The sequence below is a fragment of the Manihot esculenta genome, chromosome 12, assembly GCF_001659605.2.
Source record: "Manihot esculenta cultivar AM560-2 chromosome 12, M.esculenta_v8, whole genome shotgun sequence".
NCBI lineage: Eukaryota > Viridiplantae > Streptophyta > Magnoliopsida > Malpighiales > Euphorbiaceae > Manihot > Manihot esculenta.
In genome coordinates, this window is record NC_035172.2 from 13,439,150 (window position 1) to 13,455,287 (window position 16,138).

The following is a 16,138-nucleotide window of genomic DNA, read 5'->3' on the forward strand; positions in this document are numbered from 1 at the left end:
CATTGAGTTTACTAAGGAAATATGTGGTCTGTGTCCTGTAGGTCCACAACTACCAGAAGCAGATGCAGATGCAAATATAGCCGTAGATGCAATAGGTGGCAAACCTATGGGAGCTGATGCAGTAGCAGATGTGTGCATTGAAGCAGAAGTGCATGATGCAGCACCCTGTGTGGATCTCTCACCCTAGTCTGGTCTAGGAATCAAAGTAGTGTGTTGTACCAAATCTTGATTGACATTTTCTGATTCACTTGTGTGGACACTACCCCTGCCATAGTCTCCTCGACCCCATGATAAAGATCCACGTCCTCGTCTTCTCATCCTGTATAAATTTACATTAAACAAATCACATGTAGTGAACATATTTAATAACTGAGAGTAAAAATAGAGATCAATTATATTATACCTTTTATTCACTATCTACATCTAAGTCATCATTATTATTATCATCATCATTATCTGTTTCTATTGCTATTATAGTTTCATCTTTATCATTTTCTTTACCATCATCAATTTCAATAACATCCCCAGTTGGATCATTTAATTATTGTGTTGAATCATCAATTTCTCTAATAATGGCAGTGTGTTCCATTTCATCTTGTTGAAATTGTTCATCAGCAGGTTGTGTATTTTCCTGTGTTGAAAGTTTAATTACAGAATGTGCTTTGACTTTTACAGCAGCCCACCATTCAATTTTATCTCGCTTTAGGCTAGGATACGGAGCATATATCACTTGTAACCCTAGGCGTATTTTGGAGAAACCTTCTTCTTGTTGGATTTGTTCTTCCTTGTCCTTGTTGAAGCAGGACTTGAGGTCTCTTGTGTCTAAAGACATTCTAGAAGATAGAGGTGCCTAAATTACTTCCTTTGTTCTAATTTTTGGATTCTTATCGTTTTAGAGGCTGCTTGAATTGACTCTCTCTTCTTTTAATTAATTTGATGTCATATTTGATCACACACACACTTGTACATGTTTAGAACTTAAAATAAATTTCTTTGTTACAAAATAATTAATTTGGCTACAAAATTAATTATACATGAGAATTCTGATTTGGTGTAATTAATTTAGGTATTATCACTTTCTTGCTTTGTAGGGTAGAAATATTTTAGGTTCAATATTTGATTTGTTTTGTAGTAATTCAAATTCTTACATTTTGGCCTAAATTATCTATTTCTCAATTCTTATTTGCTGTTTTTTTTATGAGTCTTGCCATCTTTGTTTCCTTTACACTGTTAGAGTATTATTTGATGGTGTTTATACTTTAAGTTGATATAATAAAGTAAATACATAGTTTTGTCATTGTGCTACCATCCATTTTGTCTTGTATCTTCTTTCTAGTATGTTTGAGCTTTTTTTTTTCTTTGTTTCTAAACATTTCTTTTGAGTTGGTTGGTTGGCCCAAGTTCTAAAGTTCAATTGGAAGAATTACAAGGAGTGGTAAAAGAGTGCAAACACGCGAGGGAATGCTTTACTACTAACTCAATTTTTTCCTTGTGATTTCTGTTTCTATTCTTAACTATGAGTTTGGATAAGCATGGAGACGATAGAGAGGAACTTGAGATGGAGACTAAGAAGAATGTTTCCTATCTTATGCTTGATTTTGCAATAAATAACTTTAAAGAGTGTATTTAGCATTGTAGAAAACGGATGGATAAGGAAGTTACATACAGCTTTAGAGAAGCTATGTTGTTACTTGAGAAGCTTCATGGTTATGAAGATAATTTATGTGAAGCAAAGTTGGAGATGGAGAGGTTTGTTGCTAAGAAAAGAGAAGAGATAAGAAAAAGGAGGATGGAGAAAGAAAAGGAGAAAGAATATACTAAAGTTTCAATTTCAACTTCTATAGAGATTAAAATTGAAGAGGAAGTTGTAATGCATGAGGTTAGTGAAGTTGTTGCTAAAAATTCTATCAATGAGCTTAAAGAAAAGGTTATGAATGATGGTGGACATGGGGAGAACATGATTGATGAGGTGGAGGAGACGAATGGGGCTGTTTTAAATATTATAGAGGAGAATGGGTCACATCCACATTTCTATGATTAATGTTATTATGTCTAGTCCTTTTCTTCTTGATGTGCAGGTTATTGATGAGAACATCCATGAAGAGAGTTTCATGCTATTTCCACCTATTCAAAAGAAGATCTTTAAAGATGCATTAATTCCTAAAACTTCCATTCCTGACATGAAAATGAGCAAGACTCAATGACGAATCTTTTCTAAAGAATGAGGAAATGATATGGATCCAATAGGGTAGATTTGCAACAATAGTATAGATAACCTTATATCATTCAAATGAGTCTAAAAAGAGTTCAAAATCATATTCATATGATATAAATACACTTAAGGCAGATTTAGTACAACACTTGTAATTATGGGCTTAAGGAGTATAATCAAGTCTATGGGCTAAAGCTACACAAAAGAAAACCTAAAGTGAAGATTAAGGAAGACTTTTGTGAAGATTCAAGTCTATTGGATCTAAGTAGAAGGTGTACAATTCCATCAAACTAAATGGGCGAATCTGAAAAAACATGTACAATGCATGTGCAATTTGAGGAGTATGTGCAAGGCATGTGCACAACTCATGGCAACCGTAGAGGGCATATTATACATGTTATTTGGGCCTTAATGATGTATTTTATAAGCCCATTTATTTAGGTTAAGCTGATGCTATCTTATTTATTTTAGTATTGCTAGTTTAGTTGTTTAGACCTAGTTTTGGACTTTATGTGCTGCCCTTGCTTTATGGGCTTATACTGATGTTATGTAAGTCCAATATACATTAGATGGACCTTTATAGGGTGTTGGGCTAAGCAAGTTTTTAGCCAGCTTTTGATAGAGGCATATTAGCGCTGGTTTTTCCTTATTCTCTTAGGATTAGGATTAGGTTTTAGTATTTAAGTTTAAGTTTTCTCTTTATTCAAAGAGAACTTCTTTAATTAAATTTCATAATTATTCATGCTATTTGCATGCTTGTTATTGTGAGAGTATGAAATTTCATTCTTTCAATTGCATCAAGAATCAAGATAAACTTATAAATTCAATTGTGGCGTTTGTCTTGTTTCTCTAATCCTCTATTATTGGTGTTCTTGATGTTCTTTGCGTGGAGTGCCATAGAGGAGAGTTTATTATTGGTCTTTGGAGCTATTTCATCTTATCATAGAGTTTTTAGACTTGATCCATAGGGTTCCGCGTCCACTTTGGTTGCTTTACTCCTTCATCAGATGCTATTAAGCTAAACCTCTGCCATATTATGACTGCTTTTTGCCTTTGGTGTCGGAGAGGCAAATTTAGTTCTTTTGATTTGCGGTGCTCGCTATAGCCAAAGCTTCATTTTCTTAGTTGTTTAGGCTCTCACAAGCTCTAATAGAGATAGTTTTGTGCATGCATTTTTAAATCTTCCTTCGGTAGTCGATGGTTTGGAATGATGATTAGTCCTTTTGCTTATTGGTAATGGCCTTGGCTTCCACAAGTTTACCTTTCTAGAGTGACAAATCATCTACTTTAGCGACATTGATGTATCTCTTTACCAATTCCTTTTTGTGGGTCGAATATTATTCGATTAGAGTCCTAGGATTCAAGGTTGTTCTTTAGGATTTGAGGTTGTTCTTAGGCCTTGTATATTTTTTGAATTGGATTTGGGCCTTGGTTAGATTTCTTGCTTATAAGCTTTCATATATTTCCTACATTTAATTAAAAAAATGGCAACACCCTTACTTTATGGAAAAAAGTGCATATATTTATGATGCTGCACTAGCTCCTTCGATAGGTTTAGATCTACAAAACAAGTAAGGCACAAGATAGTTTAGTAGGTAAAACCTTTGATACTTAAGTCAGTAATAGATTTTAAGGATTTAATTAGTGAATAGGTGAATAATGAGGTGAGATTTGCATACCTGGAGGTTGCCTCGATTTATAGCTGTTGGAAGTCCAATTCTGATAAGATTTGAAGATTGTTATAGAGTCTTAGTAGGCAAGGAGTCTATGTTTGACTCGATTCAGGTCTCTTTCTTTGTAGAAATTCTATTTGAACTGGGACTTGGGATTTCTGAAGGTATGTTTCATCCTGTTGGGTCTTCGAGTTTCGGGGTCCTCCCTTAGGATTTTATGGTTTACTCCATTTTGGTTCTGAGTTCTGAGTTTCCCTTCTTCTTAGTACGGGTACCATATGATTAATCCCCCTCTTTCAGTTTGCAAATCTTTAGATTTGCTATTTTCCTATTCTTATTTATTTTTATATACGTGTCATGTAGGGTAGAGTCCATTTGTTTCATTTAAATCTTCTTGTGAGATGAATTTTTTTGACTGATTTGATAGGTTTATCTTCTGTCACCATTATGACTTTTCCTTTTTTGGTGTAACTGATATGGCCTGATTGGGGAAATGAAACATCTTCTTAATAAATACAATACTTTGGCAAGTGGATGAAATAATTCATTTTTGCCTAATAATTTTTCTATACTAGGGGTTGTGGGACTTCATTTTCCTCAAATATTTTCAAATTTCTCATCCTTTTCTCTAGAGTTCTCTCTAAAAAGTTTTTGATCGCGGGAGTTCTTAGTCTCTGTCAAGTCACTGATGAAGTTTGAAGGTATTTAAGTTTGACTAATTTATTTTTCAGGTTTTTGTTTTTATTTTTTGGTCCTTTCTTCAAGCCTTTTTGGGTTTTCTAGATTTCGACTACTAGTGAGATTGTTATGAGTATATGCTTTTTAAGTTTTCGACCTTCAATGCTTGGGAAAGCTTTTTAGCTACAGATGGGATTGTTTCAGGTTTTTGGCCTTCGATGTTAAGGGGAGGCTTCTCGAGGCTTTGGCCCTTAATGCTTGGTGAGGCTTTTTGGGCCATGGGCGGCTTCTCAAGTTTTTCGCTTTCATTTCTTATCGAGGCTTTTTAGCTTTTTAGGTTTCGGGTATTCTTCAAGTTTATTGGCTTTATAATGGACCCTCCATATGTTCACCCAACCGATGTTAACTGGTTCGATTGTGAGTGATCTGAAGAGGCTTTGGAAAAACAACAAGAGGAGGGAAAGCTTTCATTTCTCCTAATGTATCGTTGCCATCAGGTCTTACTAGTGCCTTTGCGCCTCGTCCTTTAACTGGTGTGGTTTCATTCCTAAGCAAACACGAGATTGAAGAGATAAGCATGGTTTATAGGATACCAAAAACTCTTACTTATTCGTGCGTTGGGGATCAATCAATTGATGGTTTAGTTTGCAAGAAGAATAATATTATAGTATATGTTAAGAATTTAAAAGCCAGATTATGTTTCCCACTGGACCCATTTGTGTGGCTATTCTAAAGCTTTTTCGAGTTAGTATTGCTTAGATTCATCCTGATGATTTTTGAGTTCTACTGTCTTTTTCAGTCTTTATGTCGTATGCATAATATAGAGCCCTTCACCCGAGTTTTTACTTTGATGTATGTATTATCGCGTTGAAGAGCTAAAGAATTTTAATACTTTGTACAAAAGAAGGGAGGTGGTTATGGTGGTTTTCCACAGAGTTGGTCCTTCCAAGATTAATTCTTTAAATGAGTGCTTCAGATGATCAAGGTGACAATTGTTAGTTTATATGGAGCTAATGGCGATTGTTTCATTGAGGGGGAGGTTTCATCTAGGGGGAGGCAATCTTATCAATCTTTTGTTTGTGCAGAAAGAAGAGCATTTTTTATAAACATTATTGGATCGGAAGAGATTGACAATATTATTCCTCAAGATCTTTGTCTATTGACTTCTTAACTAACTTAATAATTTCTTTTTTTTCTTTCTTTGTAGAAATAGCTAGAGATAATGCATCATGGGTAAGGAAGGTAGCTGAGAAAGGAGGAAAGGTGTTGGTTAAGCTGATTATTCCAAGAAGTCGAAGTTTGCTTGAGGGACTTTTTAATCCTTCTGATATTGCTCTTCAAACTTTCCAAGAGCACGTTTCCACTAAGTTACCTTCTTTTCACCTTCCTCCCCTACTTTCAATGGCCTACAAAGGGGTCATAATATGGTAGTAAAGAACTATTATTTAGCTGAGTGAATAGCAAAGAAGGTTACTTTGCCATCCGACCAGAAGCGATTTGCAAAGGAGAGTGATGATAGCATTTTCTACCTCAAGATATCGTTGAATTTAGAAGCAATGACTGCACTTCAGGTGGGGAATGAAAGGTTCCAAAAATTGTGGGGAGCCTATGGTGAGTTGTGAACATCCTTCTTACCACAGAGTTGAGAAACCTATATAGCATTAGTAAGAATCTTGAAGTTGAGGTGTAGCAACTTCGGTCGCAAGTTAAGGGATTGACGCTTGAAAGGGATATTGAGCAAGCTGAAAGGATCTCTCCAGGAGCTACATTTGAAGAGGTTGAGAGGAAACTAGAGGCAACTAATGACCGTATTTCCATGATGTAAATGGACTTGCAAGGTTCCACAATGACTGAGCTTCATCGGCAGGACCTAGAAGGATACTATAGTTATATTTTAGGCATGATCCCAGGTGCTATTGATCCTTCTAATGAGGAGTCCCATAGAGGAGATGGTGAAGATGCCTCATAGTTTTTAGTTTTCATGTTCTATGTAATTCGACCTTGAAGATCTTTTCCCTCTCCCCTTTTGCTTTTTGTTGTTTTTGTAACTCACGAGGATATTTTATATCACTATTGTACTTAATATATTTTAGTTTATTTGCATTTCTATTTTTCCTTTGTTTCTAAAATATTTTGAATTGAAAGTGTATTAAAATGCCAAAAAGCAATTATTGGGTTTAAGACTTGTTTTGGATTGAGAGTAAGTTTTCTTTAGCCGAAAATTTGACATTTGCTTAATCGAAAAGTAGGTTTCGATTTTAAGATTTCACTCCTTTGAAAAGTGGCATTTGTTTGGCCAAAAAATTTTAGTTGTGAGGTGTATTCGGCCTTAGAATTTAAAATGCATGAGATGTCACTTGAATGAGTATTAAAACGTCTAAATTAGACGAAAATATCACCTAAATGGGTGCAAAGGCATTTGAAGTGGGCGCTAAGTTGTCCAAATAGGCATAAAGGTGTCTAAAGTAGGAGAAATGTCGCTTAAATAGATTTAAAAACGCTTGAAATAGATGAGATGTTTTTTCTTAAAATGACTTAATTTTTTTAATAAAAAATATTTTTTATTAATTAATTTTTTAAAATGTGCTAGAAAATATAAAAAATATTTAGAAAATATGAAAAATATTTTTTTTAATAAATATTTTCTATAAAATGAATAAATTAATTATAATTTTTTTTGTCTAATAAAATTAAGTTTATAGTCATTTTTACATAACTAAAAAAGTATAGTTATTATGGATAAAAACATTTTTAAATTATTTCTCTTAATTACAGTCTACATTTATATATTATCTATTATTAAATCACTTTTAGAACTAAAATTTTTTTAAATATATATTAAATAAATTAGTGTAAAAAATAAAAGTGGCCTTAATTTATGTATATATACATATAAAGACGAAATTTTAAAAAAATACTTTCAGTTTACTTTTTTTTCTTTAAAAACAAAAATCGATAATAAGAAGAAACATGTATGAAGAGACATGCACATATGCAGAAACTGAAGAGGAAAGAGAAAGAAGACGCAAGTGCATTACATGTGCCTAATTAATTAGCCAAGTAATGAAACAATCATAGCGCGTAAACAAGGAATAATCTTTTTAATTTTAAAACACACAAAATTTCAAAATTATAAAGATTTCATCTTATAACGTTAAAATAAGGACTATTTAATCAAACTAAATAGTTGATGGTTTAACATAATTTTTCAAGAGAAATAAAAAAATTAAAGTCTCGTTTAGTTCAAAATGGTATATTTTCATAGAAGTTAATTTCTTAAAAAGTACATTTATATTTTAGAAAGCATAATTTCAATATATTAAAATTTTAAAAAATAAATAGAGTATAACTATAAAAATAATATAAATATCCCTACTCTAAATATATATATAATATTAAAAATATGATACTCAACTAATTTTTTTTATAATAATAATAAAAATTATCATAAAATAAAAAAATAATTATGTTTAATTTAATTAATTCTTTTTTTTATTTGAATAAATATATAACTTAAATTAAATTATATTATGAAATTTTTCACACATCATTATTTATCAATAAAATTAACCTCCAATTTTTTTACTAATTTTTACTTAAATACTTAATAATAAAATAAGAAAAATAACTTGAAATTACGGAGGGAAATTGCAGGAAAGTAACACATCAACTTCGGGAAAATTATAAAATCATGCCAACCAAACAAGTTAACCTTTCATACTTCTCAGAAAATTCCTTGCTAAATTATCCAACCAAACATAGCCAAAATACTCATCCAAAATTCCTTGCTAAATTATCCAACCAAACATAGCCTAAATACTAATTCACTTTAAAAAAATAGTAAGGTATAGCCATAAAAATTCAAAAGTCATGTGATGATAAATTTAATCATTATTAAAGTTGTGCTTTTATTTTATATATTTTAATTAATTATGTGCACATCCCAAATATGAAAATTTAATGTATTATTGAACCTGCTAAGATGGAGTTTATACATATAAATACAACCTAAATATAATATTACAAAATCTCACCAACGTTTTGTTTGATTAAATCTGGTCAAGGAAAATTTTCATCATGTTATAACAATATATGTAACCATTAACCAATTAATGAGTTAAAAAGGAAACTCAAATCCAATCCCATTTTATCTTCATGGATCTGAGTTTATTAGAAATTTAGAATATAACTTCCTGTTGTTTCAAAGAAATGAAGCTATGATAAGCATAAGCTGCAATTGGCAACTGCAACGCTATATTCAAAATTTCACATTTTTGCTATGAGAACCATTCTTGTTTGAAGACTTGCCTAGCTTGTACAGAGCATTGAACACAACAAATAAGGATACACGAGTGAGTTGTTTTTGCTTACCAGGATTCAAATTGTATCTAACCATGAATCGAAGTCATCCAAAACTTTAGACTTGGTGCCGGTACGAGAGGAAGAAGATTGAGTTTCATCGTTGGAAGCAGTCACTTTTGTCAGTTGATATGAATCCTTTTTGTTCGACAAAATGGATGTTTCCTCGAGTAAATCATCGAGTACATCATCAAGTTTGGCAGAGACGGGTGTTGTTTTTGAAGAACTTGGAGTGTTTCTTGTATGTGGCCGAGCTATAGGAGCCTCTTTTTGGTACACAGGAATAGCAGCCGGCGAGAATCCAGAAGAATCAAGTAACTTGGTCTCGTTAAATGAGTCAAGAAGCATATCCAGCTCTGCCTCAGCAGCTGAGGCCTCAAATACAGATGGTTTCTTCTCAGGTTCTGAAACAGAACTCATATTGAATGCAGTTGGAAACTCCAAGCCACTCCTTTGACAGTTGATGCTTTCTTGACTTGAATTCTTAGTTTGATTTAATAAATCCAATCCTTCGTTGAGTGAATTGACATTCAAATGGCCACTAACAATAGATCCCGACGTTGTAACCTCAATATTCTGGTTTTCAACCTTCTTTGAAAAATCTTCAAATGTAAGCTCTTCTGTTACTGTTGACGTTGCATCAGTTTCACTTGTATGCATTCGATCTGATTCCCTGCCGTTTGTATTTGATCCATTGCCAGTCTGCCAAGTAACCCATGTCACATTCAGCATTACAACCTTATTTTGTGTTAAAACTTGGGCAACAGAAAATCATCCTCACTAATTAATCCATTGAAAGTATTTCTGGAATGCAAGCAAAGAAAATCCAAGCCAATGAAAATTTTCAGAACTGCATTATGCAACCAGAAACAATCCTTGAATGCCAAAACAATTTCAAGGAAACATTCACTAATTGTTGATTATTATTTCTTCTAGATATCCAGAGAATCCCAGGATATTCTATAGCTTTTGCAACATGCAAGCCAACTCTTTCCTAGCAGTCAGAGCCTTCTAAGCAGCTCAAATAGGTTTTAGTTTTCACCATCAATTGGAGATAACTTTGTTAGAGAACAAACTAGCCAACCGTTAGAAGTTTACTCCAAGCCACTCAGAGTCTCCATTGAACTCAACTAAACCACAGTTTCAATCTAGCTTGGGAAGTCACATGGATAAGTTTCCATATCATTTGACAAATCTAGATAAGTAGCATTAACTTTCAGCCAGCATTTACAAATCAAATTAGAATTTCAATCATACCAGCTCCGCTGGTAATAGGTCTGCTTCAATGAAAAGCCTCTCTGAAATGTCTACTTTTGCTAGTTGTTCTGCAAGGGCATTCAAATTCAGGGAGAGAAATGGTACCTGATTGAAAAGCCATACAGCAGGACAATAAGAAAAAGAAAAGGAAGGCTAAGATACCATATGATTAGCTAAGCCACAAAAAGAATAATAAAATAGCGATAGGAATAATGGCATTGACATAATGATAAATCCCTATATTCCAGAACACGGATTCAAATTCAAATGAAGATGCTTTTCTTGTTTCTATTCCATTTCCAATAGATGTTTAAACCTACAAAATTTGCATGCTGTTGACATTTAATAGGATTTGTAACCAGTAAGCAACAATTCTAAGAAAGGACCAAACTAGAAATTACATCGCACAATCTCCAGCAAACTAGGAAGTGTTCTCCTTTCTCTTCATCATTGGAGAAAGGGTGGACCTATAACTTACAAAAATTAACATATCTAATGTTGTTTTCGGTTGTTCCATGTAACGGAATCACACGAACATTAGCTAAGCTTTTGGAAATTGTAATGCAATCTAGAGTTGAGCGCAAGTTTAGGATAATAAAATACAAACATCCTAATGTGAATATTTTAGTTGCAAAGCAAACATTACCAGGTTTAAGATAAGATAAGACTTCTTGAGCATGTTCAACCATCTTAGGGAATCCAAAAATGATTTGTTGGAAAATGAGTACAATAAACTGGTTTAGGTATAAAATAGTAGTGAGCCTCAATGTAAGACACTGAATATTAATGATACAGTATTAGACGAAGATTCAACTTAGGATACTTCATAGTTAGGAATTATATTCATTGTAAATTAGGAAATTGATGTTACTATTAATTAGGAAGTTTATACGATATAACAATGCTATTATTTTTTACTTTATTTTCTTTAGGAAGTTTAATTAGTTTTACATACCTAGTATTTGATTGGGGTTTCTTGTTTAAAGATTCTAGCCCTAGTAGTAATAGGACTAGTTATTTTGGACCATTTTTTCTGCAGAAAATAAACTTCCATATGGAAAAGATTTTCCAATATTTTGCCTTTGTTTGGCAGCAATGCTGAAAAATAAGTTATGTTAATAGATTTACGTATAGAAAGTTTAATAGTATTAATAAGATTCTGAAGGTAAAGGACATGACTTTTTTGTTTCCAAAAAGGACATAATTTTTTTTTTAAAATGACTTAATTTCATCTTCGATCAAGAAAATATTTTTCATTGACTACTTTTCAGAATGCCTAAACATCAAAAAATGCAGAAAATGTTTTTTTTTTTCTGAACAATATTTTTCAATGAAATAAATGGAGCCAGTATTGTTGATACACTCATTATCTCAGGATTTTATTGGATTTGATTTCTATAATTATTGAGAATTAATAAGAGCTTTTGAGAGTTGTCTCTCGTCTGTCTTGAGAATGTGTTTCACTTGATCCCTTTGTTCTCCTTGTTCTATATCAATTTGCCACTATGTTAATATGCATTAAATTATCTCAACATTTGGTGCTGCTAAAAGGCAGAATGTCAATTCTATTAGGATTGAAGGGATTCTCCTTAAATTAAAGAAGAAGATTACTCCTCAATTTTGGGCATTAATTATCTCCTTAATTTAGATATGTCTTCCTAAATTTAAGAATTAATATCTTGGTAATTTTTCATTATAAATATGTATATTTATTATGCATGAGAAGACAGAAATTGAGTAAAGATGTACCCTTCCCTTCTATTCCTTCCCTTCCCTTCCCTTCTTTTTCTTATAAGTTATAACAAAAACTTAACATGATATCAGATCTTACAAAAAATTATGGAGGCTTCTCCTACCTTAATCTCCCTTAAAAATTCTAGGATTCTTCTTATTCTTCTTTCCTTCTTCATGATTTGAGAGTCAAGGTGTTAAGTCCTTACTTGCTTCTTAATTTCTTATTCTTCATCAGTGCCAGGGGTTGATGTCCCTACTCTGTTTTTTCTTTTCAAAGATATGGGTTTAAGTTCCAAAAGTTATTCTCTTTCTCACGGGTTTGCATCATTAATCTTTCATTTTCTCCCTAAATTTTGAATTCTAAAAATTAGTTTTTTTACCCCAGCTTTCATCTAGGAGAAGGGAGCCTAGTCAAGTTTATTGCTGCCTCCTGAGGATGTTGGTAAACCTGCTTAGTTGCTGAACCTGTTGCGATTCTAAGGATGATTTTGAGTCACTTTTGCACTGCTGGTTTTATTATTTGCATTACTGATGAATTTGTACTTGGATTCAATAAGAATCTCACCAAAAGGGAGTATTAGAATTAATGAGATTCTCTTTAAATGAAGAAGAAGAAGTGTCTCCTTGATTTAAGGGATATGTCATTCTAAATTTAAGGATCTATATTTTCATAATTCTTCATTATACATATGCACTATGTATTATGCAAGATAATATTAAAATTGGTTAAAGATGTAGCCCTTTAGTTATTTTCCTTCTCTTCCATTCCTTCCCTTCCCTTTCTTCTTTTTCTTATGACAAAAAATTGACATTCTACTGCAATATCAGGCATAATCTTAAACTCAAATAAGGACACTTATTGCAGAGATATCAATTAAGCAGGATTGCTCTTTGAGAAACATAGGGACTCAAGTTAAATTCTTTTGCCACAGCAAATTACTTGATCGCCAGGATATCATTATCTACCCAAGGTAAATCCTAGCTTCATTTTCATAAAACATAAGAAATGGGTAATCACATGTGCAGGCACAGCCAACATATAACCTACTGAGCAAGGGAGTGCAATGAAATAGGGAGGATTAATCCAGAATTACCAGCATATGAAGGAGCTGTATGCTCCACAGTTTTTGAATTACCATAGTCCTTTTCTCTCAGTTATCTGATATTCAGATGTTATTATCATTAAAAAGAGATTCAAATAACCAATTACCTCAGGGTTTGCAGCTGTTTCATCCTCTACAACGAAATTATCATCTCCAATCCATGACAATATGCTCTCTCCCCTGACAGAAAGCATTGATTGTAATCCAAGTTTAAAGTCCCCTACAACACCACATGCCAATTTTTTTATTTTAAACAATATTGATTGTACTATTTAAATCAATACCTAAACAAACCTACCAAAAAACTATGCTGAAACTAGAATGCCCTATCATTGAAGTAACTATACTTTCACAAACAAATACATATAATCAAATGTCAAGCTTAAATAAAAAGGACCATTTAACGAATTCAGGGATGCAGTAATATTTATTAGTTGATAGTTTAAGACAATCAGTGAAAAATGGACAAGCAATATGGTGAGGATATAATTACTCATCATCAAATAAAAAAGAAAGGGATCTGTTTTTTATTTCAACCAAAATTAAACAAATAGAAGAAAATCCCAGCAATTATGGACCAGCTGTTAACATAATTTGGGGTACCAATTTCTATGGAGAAAAGAAGGAAATGGAAAAAGAAGCTAGTATAGAGTTGTTTGATTGAAACAATATTGCCCATCAATTGGAATCTAAAGGAAATTTATATGCAAAAAAGATGGGCCTACAAAATGGGAAACATCCATTAATAGGTTGTAAAGCTAACTTAGTAGGGTGTGCAGCCTTTCTTAGGTTGTAATTCCATGACTGAGCATTCCTTGGGTATAGATCCTTAACAAGAAATTATCATGTTTAGAGTCTAGATAGCGCAATACTTACACAGTCCACATCCAAGTCTTCACCAAGTTTATCAAAGCTTGCTTGTAGGAAACAAATTTGATTATTGGGTCCTAACCTGATACTATGCAGTATGCACAGAACATTCTTGAAATGAACCATACAAATAACAAAGTGCTACTCTAGTTTCATACATAAGCTTTTACAAGTATTGGAAACGGACCTCTTATATATTTCGTCCCTCCCATAAGTTTTGCCTACTATGCTTTTTCACACATATTAAGAAATGATAATTATTTTATCTATAGTATAATTATTTTTTTCCACTAACTTTCCAATTATATCCATCTTTCATATAAAATGGCTATATTAAGTTTGTTGAGACAATAAAATCATTACTAATAACATTAAATGGGAAATATACTTGAGTGCAATAAGAAGCTATATTAAATACCAATAGATGATTTCAATTCTCATTTTACAAAAATAAAAAAATGAATATGTGATTGTATTGAAAATAAGATAAAATTAAATAAGGTTATAATAGACAATTTATATGTTAATCATAATGAAATGAAAAGAAAAAAAACAGTGGACAATATTTTGTGATAGACGAAAATGCAAAGATGGACAAGAATTATGGGACAAAGGGAGTAATGTTGTATCCATCTTTAAAATGCAGCCAAGTTTTTCTTGCACAGCATCTTAGTAGGAAGTTTGGAATTTCCAGTATAAATTATTCCTATTATTTACATGTTTTTTTTTACATAGTATAGATCAACTTATCATATCTTTCTGGATCAACTTACCATAACTTTCCTTCAGGATCACCAATAAATAATAACAAAGAACAACCGTTAAATTAAGATGGAATAGCCTTCATCAATAGTGTATCCACCACATCCACAATTAACCAACATTAATAACTTAAGCATACAGCTATTCACTTGTGAAGCAGAGAGCATCAAGAAAAATACCAGGCAAAATGTCATCCAGTGAAGGAAATGAATCCAAGTGAGAATCTGACTGGTACTGAGACTGAGCTTCAGCAAGCAGGTAACGGTAATCTGCACCTTTACTCTTGGGCAAAATAACATCAGAGGCTTTATTTGTAGTATTCCCAGATGGGTCTTCAGAATCTGAACCAAATTCTTCCTCATAACGATCCCAATTCGAAGGAAGGCCGGACTGTCGAGCTTTCTCCTTAGCTTGCTTCCCCAATGCCTTATTTCCACTTCCAGCAACGTTAGCACCTCCAGAGGGGGCTTTTGATTTTTGAGCAGCTTGGGGCTTTTTGCTATGGTGTAGCGAGTGAGCCCTCTTTGATTTTGCTAATGCTTTTGCATCCATTATAGAAAACAAAACTTATTGAGATACCAAATCCCACGGGTATTGGAAACTGGATTCAACACTGCCACACCATTGAAAATTAAAAATTAACCTAGATGGTTTGCTTCAGTATGGAAGTTGAAATTCCAATCTGAACAATTTTCGAAATCAACCAGAAGTAAAATATCAAACTTCCCTCAGGCCAACAAAACCAAACCCAGAAAACTGGAAGACAGATGCGAAATGATTATTAAAAATAGAAATGAACTCAATTAGGTTAGTTCTCCTAAAGCAAAACCAGACAAGGAACCTTTGATCAAGTGAAATGGGTAATTGTACCTTGAGTTTGAGGGATTTGCTTGAATTGGCGGAATTGAATACATTCATTGGAACCAGAGAAACAATAACAGAAACTTTTGTGGGTTTAGGCAAGCAGAGAAGTGCATGGAGATTGGTGGGCTGACGAGTGATGCCTCCATTAGAAGCCCAACTTTGCTTCAGCCTATACTTCTCCTTCATCTACATTTGCTGCGGAAAATATAAAAAGGCTCGATCCATTCTTGCTTCCTTGGTCCAACCCATGAATGCTCCAGAAATAAGCTCTATTTGTATTTTTCATAAAAAAATATTTAAAAAAATATATTTTTAATAAAATAATTTATTTTTTGTTTTTTAATTTTAATTTAAAAATAAAATATATTAATGAATTTATATATATAAATTTTATAAAAACCTTAAATTGTAAATAATTTCTTTTTTTTTTAAAAATAAGTTTTTTTAAAAAAAATATTTTCTGCTAATTAAATTTTCTGAATATTTTGAAAAGTATTTTTAATACAAATAAATATTTAATTGCATGATTTATCTTGCAAAAAAAAAGAATAAATTTTTATAAAATAATGTAAAATTTTTACTTCTTTTACTCTGAATTAAAAATATAGCAAGAATACAATTTAATT

General features: G+C 32.4%; 1 protein-coding gene across 3 annotated transcripts; it reads right to left on the minus strand.

Annotated features, from left to right (window-relative positions):
- Window positions 1–8,762: 8,762 nt before the first annotated feature.
- Window positions 8,763–15,670, minus strand: LOC110627334. Of its 3 annotated transcripts, none has more exons than XM_021773603.2 (5): window positions 15,519–15,670; window positions 14,828–15,261; window positions 13,124–13,236; window positions 10,180–10,284; window positions 8,763–9,624 (listed from the first exon to the last, which is right to left on the minus strand). In XM_021773603.2, the coding sequence occupies exons 2-5, from the start codon at window positions 15,198–15,200 to the stop codon at window positions 8,941–8,943; spliced, it is 1,275 nt and encodes a 424-aa protein (XP_021629295.1). In that variant the 5' UTR covers window positions 15,201–15,261; window positions 15,519–15,670; the 3' UTR covers window positions 8,763–8,940. The 3 variants fall into 3 exon arrangements, with proteins under 3 accessions (XP_021629295.1, XP_021629294.1, XP_021629293.1); XM_021773602.2 differs by having other exon boundaries at window positions 14,828–15,404; window positions 15,519–15,662; XM_021773601.2 differs by having other exon boundaries at window positions 14,828–15,633.
- Between the last annotated feature and the right edge of the window lie 468 nt (window positions 15,671–16,138).